Here is a 15,741-nt window from a genome sequence, read left to right as displayed (position 1 = left end):
TCCCTGCCCCAGCACCACACGGCCACGGCTCTGACATAATAATAATAATTTATTGGTTGGAATGACATTTAGTACCACAGTTGTCTTACCAGTGACAGAACGAATGCACACAGCCGATGAGATGCTCTCAGATACACAACCACCCTAAGAAACGCGTCGGACAGGTCCGTGACTGGGGCTGGGCCCTCAGGGCATGCCAGAAATCTCATTTTTGGGTAAAAATCCAGCACCTGGTGTGCAGCTCCCAGCCCGCCCGCCCTAACTGCAGGAATTACAGTGCTCAACACCGCGCTGAAACGTCACTTCAAGCAGCTTTTTTAAATTTTTTTTTTCCTTTTTTTTTTTTTTTTTTTGGCAGGAGAAGAAAAATCAACCAAAAAAAAAAAACTGTATTATTGGGGGGAAAAGTGCAACCACCAAGTCTGGAGAAGGGATGTGCCTGCTGGGAGTGAGCTGAGACAGGCTTTGATGGTGCCCATCAGCAAAGCTGCAGATAAAGCTCAACCCCCCAGCTCCATACGGGGCTCCCCAAATGGGGCAAAGCCCCCCAGACCATGGAACAGGGATGACCCAGGGAGCCAAACACAGGCCTGGCCCCAAAGCTCTGCTCCCCCAGCATCACCTCAGAGGTTGGCATCTCCCTTGCAGCCCCCTGCTCCCTGCCCTTCATTAACTTAACGAGGCTGATGATGCCCATTTCCTTTATTTCTAAATCCTATTTGACCCTCTCTGGGTACAGCATCACCTCCAGTCCCAGGGGGATAATTCATTTATCATTACCCCGGCACCACGGCAGGCTCAGCTGCTTTGCACAGCACTTTTTGTGTCTTTCCAGGCTGCTTCCCATCCCACAGGGATGTCACCCCTTGGGGACCTGCAGCCCCCCTGGCAAGGGCTGGCAGCCATCTGGAAGTGTGGGGATGCTCAGCTCCAGCACCCAGGGACCTGAGCATGGGGAAGAGTCCCACCTGCCCCTGGGATGTGCCACCAACAGTCTCTGCCATCCTGGTGAAGCTGGGTGCCCTTACAGCGGGTGTGGGGTGATGGTGGCAGCACCACCTGTCCCACCCCACAGAGCAGCCACAGAGCTGAATTTCAAGTTGGATCAGGATCTTCTCCGACGTTCCACTGCCGCCCTTCCGACATGATCACGTGAATGATGAGGGGAAAGGGAAGTATTATTATTGTTATTATTATTACTGTTATTATGAATTATTTTTAACATTTCAAATAAAACCACGTCGTGTTGTAAACAGAAGCTCGCTCCTCAGGTCTGCCCAGCAAGTCCCAGCTAAGGTTTATGTTTGAAATGGGCTTCCACTGAAAGGAAAAAACAGAGAAAATAAAGTTAAAACAAGGGAAGCACTGGCATGTGGTGACAGCCTGGCACAAGCCCACCCTGACAGTGGTCCTTGCTGATGCTCCTTGGCTTCAGTTACCCCTACAACCATACAGCAGCATGGACATCACACCAGAGGCAATGAGAGGGAAGGATACCACCCTCCTCCTCCTCCCAGGGTGAGCCCCTCTCTGCTCAAACAGCCTTTGCATCCCCCTGGGCAGTGAAGAGCTGCCTCAGAACAACTCAGCAGCGATGTCCTGACCCCCAGTCCCCTCCAGCCCAGGGCACACAGCAGGCCAGGGCTGCCACCCAGCCCTCCCCAGGGAACACACCTGCGTATTCCTGAGGCAGCATTGGCCGGCTGATGACCTTCTGGAAGGTGGTGATCCACTCCAGCTGGTCGTCCTCTGTCTCGCAGGCGAAGAGGAATTTCCGATCCGGGGTGACGATGGTGATCCCGTGCTGCCAGTGGTTCCCCTGCGTGGATGGTGGCAGCCCTTCCAGCACCTTGTAGCTGTTCTCCTTGCTCCCAATAAAAACCTCCCCTCTAGCAAAGGCATCCTAGGAGACAGCAGAGCAGTCAGGCAGGGGTGAGGGTGAAGGGAGCTCTGCATCCCGGGCAGCCAGGACAGCTTGTCCTTGTGAAAAATGTGTATCTTATGATTGGCTTTTTGCAAATATTAGGATGAATATTATATGTGTTATGTTAGAAAGTTATGCTGTATTGATTTTCTCAAGTAGTGTGTTAAATATAGTTTCAGGTTATAACATAATGTTAAAACAGGAACCATGTATGTGGGACATTTTTTTTTTAATTTAAGAAAGGAATGAGGTACTTGCACCAGATAGCAGCCACAGGACACCTAAATCTTGTATGCATTGTATCAATATGCAAAAGGCTATTGTTTTTAAGGGTTAATCCTCTGTTAACATGTGTTCTTTTTGGGGCTTATTTTGTCCAGAAAAAGGTACCTGGATGCCCATAACTCTTTGTTTGTTATTGTCTCATATTGTCCTAATCCAAATTGTCCAAATTATTATTACTCTAATTATATTGCTATTTTTATAACCATTTTATTATTATTAAACTTTTAAAATGTTTAAAAAACAAGTGATAGGTGTTTTTCACATCCTGTAGCAGCCACCAGCCCATCACCCAAACCCCAACAGCACCACCCACAGCCCTGCTCCTCACCCAGGGGTACCCAGAGTAAAACACCAACACCAGGGAGCCAAGATCCAGATGCTGAATATCTGGTGGACAGGGCTTTTAAAGTGGTTTTGGTATTTACAGGGTTACTGCCCACTGGACACCAGGCAGAGCCACCAAGCAGTGACAGGGTGGCTCTCCCATCAGCCTGCATTTTGCTGCAGATCATTATTGTAATTATTACTAATTATTGTAATTATTACTAATACTCCTATTATTAGTAGTATTGCAGGTAACTCCCCCCAGGCAGCCCAGGCACCTTCATCTTACCAGGGGATCTTTGAAATACATGAGCCGTCGGTCATCCATGGTGAACCATCGCTTCTTGAATCCCTCTGTTTGCTGAGGAGTCAAAACATGCCAGATCACTGAAACAGCACAGCTGCTCTCTAACCACGCGTGACCCAGGAGTGTCAAAGCACCTGGAGCAGCCTGGTGGGCTGGGGCAGCTGGGAACAGATGGCTTCTGGGCCATCACAGCCAGGGTCTGGGCCAGCTGGACCAGCAAGGGACATCAGGCTTATAATGTAGATTTGGATTTTTTTTTTTTTTTAATGTTTGCTCCCAGGTGAGGAAAGTGCATTAAATACATTCACAGAGCTATGGCTTTGCCTCTTGGCAAGGGTTGCTTTGTCCCGACATCAACCCCTTCTCGGGGCCATACAGAGCAAGATTCCTGTTTGGAGGGACTGGAAAATGCTTCAGATCCTACCTTTGGCCCTGTTTTCTCCATGTATCCTTCCTTCAGGTAGTTTCTAGAAAGCTTTGGCACCAGCTGGAGCAACCAAAGAGGACAGAAAAGAGGACAGGGTCAGATGGAGGGGCCTGGGGGTCACTGGAAGGAAAACCCACACTGAGCTGGGCCCCAGCTCCGAGCCTGAGAGCTCCAGCCCTGCTCCTCCACAGCTTCCGAGGAGGAGGCTACAACATGAAACACCTTGGAGCAGCTCCCCAGCACAGCCAGCAGCCCCCAGGAGCATCTCCCCCAGTCCTCGGGGTGCAGGGCACAGGGACAGAGCCACCCTGAAGAACCCTCCTAGATAATTGGTAGAAGGCAGGAAATGCAATTAGATTTCAAAATCTACAGCCAAGGAGGGCAGGGAGTAATCAACAAGCACCACCACAGTGATGTCACACCCCGAGAGCAGCACAGAGCCCTGGCTGGCAGCACATCAGAGCAGCCTCTGGAATTGCATTAGCCCAGGGTAACACAATTAGCAGCTCCAGCCCCCGGAAAACACAGGCATTTATAAACCAGGCTGCAGAGATGAACTCAGGCAGGGCACTGACATCCCTCTGCCCTCACCTTTGCTGCCTTCCAGCCTTTGTTTTGGCTTTTGTTAGTGCAGAAGCAGCCTTTGAGCCAGGTGCCCAGGGCTCCTGCAGTGCTGGAGCTGCTCCCACAGCCCCCAGGCTGCACGTGGGCTCAGCATCCCTCCACAACCATTTCAGCCCAGCAATTGCAGAACACTCCGAAGGATGGAGCACTCCCCAAGCCTTCCGGCTCGTTAACAGGATGCTAAAAATGAGCGAGAGGGGGGGAAAAAACCCCACCCACCCAGTGCTGCAGGAACACTCACATCAGAGTCACTGGCTCCAGGGAATGCCACTTGTAAGTAATGGAAGCGTGCTGCCCGGATGGCGTTGAACCAATCCACTATTTCCTAGTAATGAGGAAGAAAAGCAGAGTGAGGAGTGCAGCCTGCACACAAAATAACCTGATCCTGCTGGGTTTCATCTCTCCTGTCACTCTGGCCCCAGTGACAGAGCACAGCGTGGCAGCAATCCCAAAAAACCGCAGAATACAGCAAAAAGGTGAAGGATGTGGAACACTCAGCTGCTGCTCCAGGCTGCCAGACCTGTACAGAGCTCTGCAGCTTCCAGTCAGCACCGAGGGGCTTTCTGCAGAGGGGAGGATTTAAACATCTCTGAAGGGGAAAAAACAGCCCCAAAAGAGCACTGGAAATATTGAGCTGACCCTACAAACACAGCTGGGCTGGTGCTGCCTGGTGCAACCTGCCCACCCAGCCCTGTCCCCTCCAGCAGGACACCCCAGCAGCACCTGCAGCCCACCCGAATTCCAGCAAGATAATTCAATGTTTTGCTAAGAGAGAAGCTTAACATCTCTTTATCTCTGTATCCCAGTCTATCAGCTGTGTCTGTGAGTCCTTTAGGGACAGACACAGTGACACTGACGTCCAAGAAGCTCTGGCCTTTCTCCCTTTCCTTAGCAAAAAAAATCTCTCTCCATTTTTTCCCACTACAAAATAATTGTTTTATCAGTTCTTTATTGTTAAAGTCATGCATTCATTTATCTCTGGTAAGACCCAACAGCTTGTGCTGTATGTCTCTGAAGGTTTTGCTGAGAAATACCACATTAATTTTAAGTGTTCCACACAGGGAGCACTCAAACACTGCCTTGTGGTCTGAGACTGTGGGACCAGGATTCTGAGTGTCTTGCTGTCATTAATGCATGTGAAGCTTCACACATCAGATAGGGACACGTTCAATGAGCCAGATTTAATCCTACAATAAACACTGCCAAACCCTTTCAGGTGAGGTCGCTGTAGTGTAGGAAAGACCACCTCAAAGGAGAAGTTGGCTTTGTCTAAGAGTCAAACTTTTTTATGCTTTAGAAATGACCTGGGTAAGGAGGAAAGGCTCATGAAAACTTTGAAATCTCACTTTTAAGGAACTGAATTGGGGGGTATCTCAAAAATGGTCTAATGTGGCAAAGAGCCATTCCCAAAAATTTAAAATCTTTGCTTTAGTTTGTTAAGCTACTTCAAGTTGAAAGGAAAAAAACCAAAGCATACTAGGACATAGACAAACAATGTTCTGGAAAACTCTGACCTACTTGTCTGAGGTTTTACTCACTTATCACTTGCTTTCCTACCCTAAGCAGCTAAGGACACCCCAGACAGCACCACAAAGAGGATCAGTGAGAAGAATTCACCCCTGAAGTTCAGGATGACCAAACCAGGCTGGACCTAATGAACAATAAGCTGTGATGTTATAATTCTGATAACTTATACAGCCACCAGCTGGGAGGTTATACACATATTTCTTTATTTACCTGTGGGTCTTCTCTGTGATCATGATGTGAGGTAGGGTTTCACCCTGCAGAAAAGCAGAAGCTGCAACCCTCACTGACTTCCAGCACTAAATTGCTTTCTGGAATATTGATAATCCATTGACACAAATGAGGTTTGACCAAATTCTTCCCTGTGATGGTGCTGAGGCCCTGGCACGGGGTGCCCAGAGCAGCTGGGGCTGCCCCAATCCTGGCAGTGCCCAAGGCCAGGTTGGACAGGGCTTGGAGCAGCCTGGGACAGTGGAAGGTGTCCCTGCCATGGCAGGGGGTGGAATGAGATGAGCTTTAAGGTCCCTTCCAACCCAAACCATCCTGTGAGTCTATGAAATGTAAGAAGGATCCTCAATGAGGCTCCAGCACCTCAGAGCAGGGAGAGGCAGCACCTCTGGGGCCCCCAGGACACACTGGGGCTGCTGGGGGAGCACGAGAGGGAGCAAAGGGCAGCAGGAGACCGGGGGGAGTCCCAGGGCAGCCTGCACTCCCAAAGGACAGGAGGTTACTCCAGGGGTTCACCTTCTTGCAGCCCTTGTGCAGCCAAGCAGACAGACCAAATTCAGGGAAGTTGAAGGGAATTGAGCCGGGTCATGATCAGATTTCATCAGAGCACATCCTGCCCTGCGTGGGAGCAGTGACAGGCTCCTTCCACAGCCCCCAGCACAAACCTCAGCAGCACAACCCACACCCCACAGCCCTGACTGCATCCCCACTGCCTGGCTCTGCAAACCACCAAAGCCCAGCAAACCACAGACTCTGACACAACAGTGGGATGCAACTCTGCCACTAAAGAGCTGCTGCTTATAAGTCTGGCTTCAATTGCAGCAGGGAGGTACCTGAGAGCAGCTGGAGTGACACTGGGCTGGGCTAAAGAAGTACCTGCTGACAAGCCCTTGAAGTTTGGGAGCAGCTCCCTGGGACCCACAAAAGACCACCCCAGACCCACGGGCCCTCTCCTTCACACCTCCCTTCAGGGACATCTGAACAAGGGGATTTGCTTCAATACAAACAGGAATATCTGCATTTTATGAAGTATGAGACGGGCAGCACCACAACAGTTCCCTGCTTCTCCTACATTCCAGTTTGCTCCCCTTTTTGCAAGCCTTTGGACTGAGTCCCCTCATCTCCCAATGCTCCATCCACCCTGCCTCCTCCTCTGGGTACCAAGGAGCCTGCCCTAAAAAATCCTCTACTCCAAGTTGCAAGAAATTTCCAATTCCTTCCATTTGCATCTGTTTACTTTGAAGACAGTTTTCCACCCTCTGTGCCTGGAAGAACACAGCAAACACTCTCAAAGCTGGCTGTGCATCCTGTTGCCCTTCCACCCTCCAGGAGATTCCAGCTCGGCTGGAGCCTGGTGTGCCCAGGCTGGCTCTGGGCAGCACCAGCCCCCAGGAACAAAACCCAAACCTTCCCATTCCCTCCAGGGCCTCACCTTGCCATCTTCATGATAGACAAAGATGTTCCTTGTGCTATTGTCCTTCAAGTAAGTAATCTGCAGTCCGTGCGGGTTCCCGATTTTTGCAGGCTGGAAAGTCGCGTTGAGGTGCTCGATCTTCATAATTGCTTTGGGTTCTTTTGCCTGGAAAACACAGCTGAGTGAGCAAACGCCTGAGGAGAGGCTTTCAAACCAGAAAACAGTTCACTTGGTCAGAAAAAAGGCCTATTTGAGGCCTCCATTAGCTAAAAGCACCTGAAGGCCAGCCCACAAAACTACCTGGTGATGAGATATCCGAGACTGCTCGGGTGTCAATGAGCACTGCCTGCCAGCCTGGAAAATGCTCTGTCCTTCTGCAAAATTCAGCAGGGATAAAAAAACAGACTGCTAACTAACAGGCCAGAGTGCTTTGTGACTCTCCAGAACCCACAGATAGTTCATCCTTGTCCCAAAAGATGGAGGATTATCCCCATTTCCAACCCAGGTGCTCAGCTGGGAAGCACCATGTCCATGTCCCCACCTGTCCCATCCTCTCACCTGAGCCACTGGCTGCTGACTCTGCTCCTCCCCTTGCCTTCTGAACTGGGAATTTGCTCCTCAGTGGGACAAATATAATCCTGACAGCCACCTCTAGGGTGGGTTAGCCCAAGAGGGAGCCTGGGTCAGGCCCTCCCAGCCCCACCTGCACCCTCAGTGGCAGCACCACAGCTCTGCTCATCTCCCTGCAAAGTGTCTCTAGAAGCTGGCCACCCCTCCAGGACTGCACTGAGGAGTGAAAGAGAGCTGTGAAAAAACCATCCCAACAAACACAGATCAGCCCCATGGTGAGAGCAGTTTCAGAGCAGGGCCAGGGGCCAGCAGAGGCTCTGGGGTGGTGCCATGGCCAGCAGAGGCTCTGGGGTGGTGCCATGGGCAGCAGAGGCTCTGGGGTGGTGCCAGGGACCAGCACTGTGCAGAGGTGTCAGTGCTGCTCTGGGAATTTGGGGACTTTCTGTGGACACACAGCCCTGGTGGGTGATCAGGGTGGGGAAATCCCAGCAGAGAGGATGTCTAGACAGCACCATCCCCACCACAGCTGTGGTCAACAAGGAGGCAAAGCAGCTTTAAACTACCAGAGCAGCCAAGAGTGACTGAATGTGCTGGGATTTTCACTTCTCCCTCAGCAAGGACTGGCTCTCTCTTCTCCCTGAGATGGAACTGCATCATAGCAAACCAAGCTGAAGGGGAAGATGGTGCTGTCAAAGCCATGGAGAAGTGAGGATGGATGTTCCCTTCCTCTGGATCATCACAACACCACGACTGCACCAACTGCCTGGGAAAACTGGCTGGTGGCTCAGCCTGGGCTGCTCTCAGCTGTGATGGCCAGGGGAGACTCAAAGGCCAGAAAAAACACCTTGGCTTTCTCCAATTATTACAATTTTCATTGTAATAACTCCATTTCTCACAATAATGAAACATGCTCTGGGGAAAAAGCCAAATACTTCCACACTGCTTGACACTGGAACAGGAAACCAGGGAGCTTTCCCTCTGGATTGCATGCCATGCCATGCAAAGGAGGATTCAGGGGTTCATACCCCAGGGACCACTGCAGGGTGGTGACACCTTCATCAATGTGAAACCCATGTTAGTTGGATGCTGCAGAAACAGAGCTGAGAAAAACTCCTCTGCTGGTGGTTTGAGAAAAGCCCTACAGGCTTTAAAGGGCAACAGGAATGTGTGAACAGGCCTGTGGGGCATCTTTCCATGACTGTGGTGGAGGAGCAGGACCAAACCCCACTAAAGGGAGGGTGAGCTGAGCCTGGTGCTCTTGTCTGGAGCAGCTGGGGACTCAGTGCTTATGGAAATTGGAATAAACTGGTGCCCTGGGAATTCCATGTTCCAGGATGCTCTCGCAGCTGCAATCCCATCAGCAAGCCCAGGTACTCACATCGTTTTTGTTGAAGTACTTCAGAGCACCTTCCCTCTCTGACAACACAAATTTTCGGCTTAAGAACTGCCCATTGTCACGTCCCCTCTTCCACAGGAATCCTTCTCGGTACCCTGCAGCAGAAAGGAGTGACTGAGAGCCAGGGACAAAGTGCTGTACTTAAAAACAGAGCTGGGATAAAGAAAAGAACTAAGACTTCAGAGCTAAGCAAACCAAGTGTGTGGCTGTTCTTCTCCTTCAGAGCTGCCCTTCTCACTCTGCTCTCACTCTCTGCCACAGCTTCAGACATCTCCACTCTGCACCCCAGGAGTGGCTGCCTGCATTGCTGTGCCATGCACCAGCTCATTCCTGGGGGAGCCAGCACAGGCAGAGGGTGCCCCTCTGTCCCCCTGCTGCCTGCCCTCCACAAACCCACCCTGCCACCCCCAGGGATGCAGATGGGATGCTCCAAACCCTCCTTTATCCTACAGCCACAGCCAGCACTGGGGGGTGACACCACTTCCACCCAATCCCTTCACCCCTGAGCCCTCTCCATCCCCCCAGTGCAAAGTGCTCCAGCCCACCAGAGCATCACTGCCTGTGTGCACCAGCCCAGCATCCCCAGGACCCACACTGCATACACCTGGGGATGACAAGGATAATTTTTTTCTCTGGTGTACCCATCCAACTTGGGAGACTCTTCCCCAAGGGCAGGAGCAGACCCAGCTCATTCAGTGCATCAGTTCAACCCTATCCCACCATGGGCTGGCCAGGAACCTGCCTAGCAAAAAGCCCCTTTGGAGGGCACTGCCAGTGTCAGAAAGAGAAGAACAGATGTAGCCATGATATTTCCTGAAAAATCCTTTTGCAAGGATTTTTCTCCTGAGAAGCCTCAGGAAAGAAATGTAAACAATAACTCTCTGCTGCTGTGGAAGGCAACAGGTGCATCTGTGTTTGGTGCATGTTGGTTGTTTCTAATTAAGAGCCAATCACAGATGCAGCTGCATCAGACTCTGAGAGTCACAAGATTTTGTTATGCATTTTATTTTTATTTTTTCTAGCTGTTTGATTGGTCTTTTCTTTCTAATTTTTAGTATAGTTTTAATGTAGTATTTATATATATATATATCATAGGATAATTAACTTTCTGAGAACATAGAATCAAGCCTCACACCTCCACACATGGGGAGTTCCCAACACACAGGAAGCAGGATCACCCCAAGGCTGAGCAAGGGGAAGCAGCCAAGGAAGCAACCAAAGCCCAGCCAAGGGCAGCTGCACCCAAGAGCTGAGCAGGAACAGCCCAGGCTGCTGTGCCTGTACCCCTGGCAGGGCAGAACTCTGGGGAGCCACAGCTCGGAGTGACCCAGGGGCAGGTGCTGCTCCCTGCCAGGCTCCAGCAGCAGCAAGCCCCTGTGTGCCCTGTGCAGGCTGAGCACAGGAATGCTGTCTCTGGGCAGCAGGCAGGCAGACAGCAGGCTGTGCCCAGCTCATACACCTCTCAGGTGGCAGGTTTGCCTCACGTGGGGCAGAGATGCTGCCAGGGCTCTGATGGCAAACTGCTCCCTGAGTGGCAGCACGTGGAGCAGCTTTTCCTCAGAGCTGAGGTTTGGGAGCCAAGGACAAGTGGCTTCTGTCCCTGAAAGGGGCTGGGTTTTAATGCCAAGCCAGTTGGAGCAGCAGGAGAGTCCTTCAAAAGCTGTTGCTGTTCATCCCACTGAAGGGCAGAGAGGGTTTCAGAGCCCCTCTGTGCCTGGCATTTGAGGAATTCTGATGTCTCACAGGGGGCTGGAGAGAGCTGGCATGGAGGAAAGGACATCAAACAGGACAAAAATACAAATACAAACGCGGGGTGATGCAGGGGGAAAGCCCATCCTTTCCTTCAGGAATCCCCACCTGGGCTTGGTGCGGCTCAGCAGAGCACTCTGGGCACACAGAGCTCAGCTCGTGGTGGCCCCACCTTGGAGCAGCTCCTGCCTCTGGGTCTCATCCATTCCCATTCATTCACCCCTTCCAAACACAGGATTGGTGAAGGATGCTGCAGGTATTCCTGCAGCACTTGCTCCCCTCCACAACACTGATTTTTTAGCATTTAAGGGATGGAGAATAAAATGACTCTGCGTGTGCCCAAGGATGATCTCAAATCGTTGCTAACCCTGGCAGGTGGGCACCATCACAGCTGTATATGAAGAGAGGGAAGCCCAGAGAGGTTTGCTGAGCTGCCCAGGACAAGGCTGTGAGCCAGGATCAAAGGCAGCCTGGAAACCCAGTTTTCCTTGCCCTCTTACATTGGACATTTTATCATTTTGATGTTCTCTTTCCAACTTGAGCCAAAACACAGGATCCAAATTCACTTCAAGGAAGAATTACAAAAACCAACACAACCAAGTGTGATCCCAGTCTGTGGCTCACATGTTAGCTCTTCCCAAGACAATCACTTCAGCAAAAGAGCTCCTGGCTGCTCTGACAAAGCCAGCTGCTGATTTCAGTGTACTTTGGTACAGATTTTTGCTTGCTTCTTTTCTTTTTCTTTTTTCTTGCCTTCAGGGCTGCATCCTCAGGAGCTGCTCCTCTGCTCTGCCCAAACCTGAACCCCTGTCAACACCCATCAGTGCAAACCACCATGAGCAGCCCTTGAACCCAGCATGAACCCACACAGGTTCCCCAGGCAAAGTGTGTGTCAGGCAGACTGTCCTCAAAGCCCTGATCCAAAGGGTTGAGAAAACAGCCAGAGAAGGTGCTGAGAAACACAGCTGCAGGAGGCACAGCAGGGAACAGATCTCACACTGGAGGGCACTGGAGACAGAAAATAAACCTTCCTTGTCTCATGTGCTGCACTATCTCAGCAACAGCTTTGGATTTTAGAGGCACCCAGGGGTGGTGGGGCCCTGGCACAGGGTGACCAGAGGAGCTGGGGCTGCTTCCCTGGAAGGGTTGGACAGGGCTTGGAGCCACCTGGGATAGTGCAGGGTGTCTCTGCCTTAAAGCCCAATGCGATGAGCTTTAAGGTCCCTCCCAACCCAAACCATTCTGTGAGGGCTGCTCTGCTCAGGTGGAAGCTGAATGACCACAAGCCCCACAACACCTGCTCTGTGTTTGTTTGGACCACCCAGCATCGTGTCACCAACATGTTTGTTCCTCTCCTGGGGCACAGAACGAGGGATTCAACCACCTGCATCACCCCATGGATCACCAGCACCTAACCACGAGTGCAGAAAGCACTACCTGGGCAAGGCTGATAAAGAAACACCACTAACACTGCTGACACTGCTGCTGTCACCTTTCCTGCATCACTGCTGCCACCTGCCAAGGAGCAAAACCAATCACTTTGTTCTGCAGGCTGCTGTGGCACAAACCTGTGACTCCTGCAAAAGCCCCACCAAGCAGCTGGGTCAAAGTGGGCAGCACATGGCACAGGATACAGCCACACAGCCCAGGGGGTGTTTCTGACCCATTCCCTGGCTTCCAAGGTAAAATGAGGAACTGCCACTTCCACAACCACTTCATCCCCACAGCTAAAACTCTGGGGCGAGGCAAACAGGGTTTGGTTGACTGAATGAAAAGAAGACAGTGCATGGCCTGGTGCCAGTTCATGTGGGCTGGTGGCTGCAGCTCCTTCAGGCGCATAAAACTGGCAGCACCAGTGTAGCCAGCCTTCCCCTGCCTGAGAGCCTGCAGAGGAAGCAGGGGAGAGGATTTTGTACAAAGAACATCTATTGCAGCCACCATCTTTCCATCTGACTTCTACCAGCATTGGGTTCAAGTTCCCCATTTTAAAGAAGAGGGATATTGCTACTTCCCCACCTCAGAAGGCTGTTACAGAGCTTAGTTAATGATGGGGTTTGGGCTCTGAGAGTGTGGATTACAGGAAGCACCCAAAATCACTTGTTCAGCTTTACTCTTTGCTCTCAGAGAAGAAACAACCCTCCTGCAAGGAGGACAAGCAGATCCAGTGGCTTGCAAAAACCAACAGGCTTCTCTTTCTGTCATCCTAAGCCAGGCATTCAAAACTGGGAATTAAAACCATGTCTGATCTTCAGTTTCTTTGGCTCCTTATTTCACAGCTTCACCTGGAAAGAAGCAACAGAACTGCTTGTTTCCATGATGTTTCCAGGGCTGTGGTAACACCAGGTCTGGTTCCAGGCGTTCAGAAGAAACCTGAGTGTACCCAACACCACACAAGTGCACCACTGTCTGGTTTCTTGTCTTCTTGTCTCACTGCAAGACAAAGCGTAGGGGGCTGAACAAGAGAAAAAAATGTACTTGTGCATGTAATTCATTTTCCTGGAGTTCAGGCAGGGCACCTCCTCCTACAGAAGCATTTCTCCTTCCTCTCAGCAGCCAAAGTGCATTGACCCCGATTCAGAGCTTTGGAGAAGATTCAAACCCAACTCCCTCCCTCTGCTGCTGAAATTGCAGGGTGTGCATTGCCACTCCCCTGAGTGTCAGAGCTGAGCCCTCTGCTCCATTAGCACGGTCAGGTGTTAATTAGGGCAGGACAGGGGACAGGCACTCCCAGGACACGTGTGCCCACCTTTTCTGAGAGGTTAAGGAGCTGCATAATTATCTGGAGCAGCTGAGTGTGGAATCCCTGACATCACACATCACCTCTGACCCCGTGTCACAACCTCCTTTTCAAACAAAGAGTCTGAAGGACATTCCTCTGAAATAAACCCTGCTGCCCACTGCGAGAGGGTTGGATGGAGAAGGTGGCATATTCTGTATTTTCCTTACAGACTGGACTTAGAATAGGGTTGTAAAAACAACTGTGCACCTCTTGTTTAGCCATGCCAGTGTAGTTTGGTTTTACTGCTCTAAGTTGTATCATTTCTTCCTGCAGCACTCAGTCACCCTCAAAGCAAGACATTTCAATAAATTCAACTTGCACACTTGAAGAATTTGCATTCCAATAGAAGTCATAAACCAAGGAATATTAAGTTTGCTCATGGAATGAAAACATCACTCTTTGCCCAGATCCCCCAGATGCAAGCAGGGTCCAGATCCTCAAATCCCTCAGAGCTGGCACCCTGCTCCCCTGCACAGCACCAGCAGATTGCCTTTTTTTGCCTGATTTTTTCTTTTCCTGTTTGCAGCTGTGCTGAGGAGCTCAGAAGTTCCTTGCAATAATTCTGCAGCCATCTCTGGATAATCCATTTCCTGCAGGTCCCACACGGAGCAGTGCAGACACAGCCACGCTGGAGATGTCTCAGCATCCCCACAGCAGGAGGCCCCTGGTGCTGAGATGGAAATCCTTCCCCTCCAGTCCTCCTGCACTGACCAGGCCAGGAGCCACCAGGAGCTGCCACACAGCTCAGTTCTTTGGAAATTACAGCCCCAGCCAGCAGCAAACGAGGGTGAGTTCAGTGATGCTGCAGCCCAGGAGCCCTGTGAGGTCAGTGCTTGGCGCACACAAGGCAGGGTGGTGCTGGCTCACAGGCTGAGAAGGGAGTGATCTCCCTTCACCTCCCTGAAGACAACTCTTTCTCCCCATTTAGGACACCAGATCCTCCTCACACCTCACCCAGCCCGGCCAAAGAGCCCAAGAACTCCCAAGTGCAGCACCCTGACACTCACACCATTTTCTTGCGCACACACGTTCTAGAGGCACAACATTTCCCAGCTCCTAATCAATCAGCCCTCTCCTAACGAGCACTTAGCATCCAAATTACCTTTCCTAAAGGCCATTTCGCAGAGAAGGGTTTCATGTTGTCATCCAGTCTGCCTCTGCTGCCTTCCAGGAGCTCATAAAACAATTATTGTCCCACTGCATTGTCACTTCAGCTATGGATGCAAGCAGCTGATGAGATTGATTGCTTCCACAATACCCAATTAACCCACTCACTCTGCAAACGATTGACTTAATCAAAGGCAATTAGTGCTTGAATGGCTACAGCAGACAGAGAGCCAGGATTTAGGGGATGATTCAGATAATGTTGTACAGACATCTCCTTGGCCTTCTGAGGGAAAACATCTTCACCAGCGCTCAGCTCAGAGCTGGAAGTAGATGAAACCTCAGGTTGGTGGTGTGAACACACGTTCTAGAGGTTCAACATTTCCCAGCTCCTAATCAATCAGCCCTCTCCTAACGAGCACTTAGCATCCAAATTACCTTTCCTAAAGGCCATTTCGCAGAGAAGGGTTTCATGTTGTCATCCAGTCTGCCTCTGCTGCCTTCCAGGAGCTCATAAAACAATTATTGTCCCACTGCATTGTCACTTCAGCTATGGATGCAAGCAGCTGATGAGATTGATTGCTTCCACAATACCCAATTAACCCACTCACTCTGCAAACGATTGACTTAATCAAAGGCAATTAGTGCTTGAATGGCTACAGCAGACAGAGAGCCAGGATTTAGGGGATGATTCAGATAATGTTGTACAGACATCTCCTTGGCCTTCTGAGGGAAAACATCTTCACCAGCGCTCAGCTCAGAGCTGGAAGTAGATGAAACCTCAGGTTGGTGGTGTGAGGTGGCACAGAAAACACAAGGGCCTAGGAACACACACTTCTCTTTACTGATAAAAGGAGAACTTGCAATGGCTGATGTTCCTTTTTTCCTACTTCTGCTCACGCAGAGCCTGGAGCACCAAGCAGTTGACCAGACCTCAGTGACCAACAGGTCCTGAAATGGTAACTTGCCTCTGATAGTCAGACCAGTCCTCTGAGTAAAGGCAACACTATTTTACAAAACCACCTTCAATATTGATTTCTTCCACAGCATCTTCTCCTACAATGTAAAGAAAAAACACCCCAAAAG

General features: G+C 50.7%; 1 protein-coding gene across 1 annotated transcript in view; it reads right to left on the bottom strand.

The window, feature by feature from the left end:
- Positions 1-29: 29 nt before the first annotated feature.
- Positions 30-15,741, bottom strand: part of ADAP1 (ArfGAP with dual PH domains 1) — a 51,193-nt gene continuing 35,481 nt past the window's right edge. Inside the window, exons 5-11 of the mRNA XM_039731913.1 lie at positions 9,006-9,118; positions 7,076-7,222; positions 4,133-4,216; positions 3,265-3,327; positions 2,823-2,894; positions 1,675-1,903; positions 30-1,320 (exon numbers count right to left, since the gene is read on the bottom strand). Of these exons, the coding sequence (XP_039587847.1) occupies positions 1,292-1,320; positions 1,675-1,903; positions 2,823-2,894; positions 3,265-3,327; positions 4,133-4,216; positions 7,076-7,222; positions 9,006-9,118 (737 nt within the window). The 3' untranslated portion in view covers positions 30-1,291. The remainder of the gene's footprint in view (positions 1,321-1,674; positions 1,904-2,822; positions 2,895-3,264; positions 3,328-4,132; positions 4,217-7,075; positions 7,223-9,005; positions 9,119-15,741) is intronic.

This window comes from Passer montanus, unplaced genomic scaffold (assembly GCF_014805655.1).
Source record: "Passer montanus isolate IOZ18808 unplaced genomic scaffold, ASM1480565v1 scaffold8, whole genome shotgun sequence".
NCBI classification, from domain to species: Eukaryota; Metazoa; Chordata; class Aves; order Passeriformes; family Passeridae; genus Passer; species Passer montanus.
Note: the sequence above shows the minus strand (reverse complement) of the source record. Positions and strands in the feature narration are given on the sequence as shown.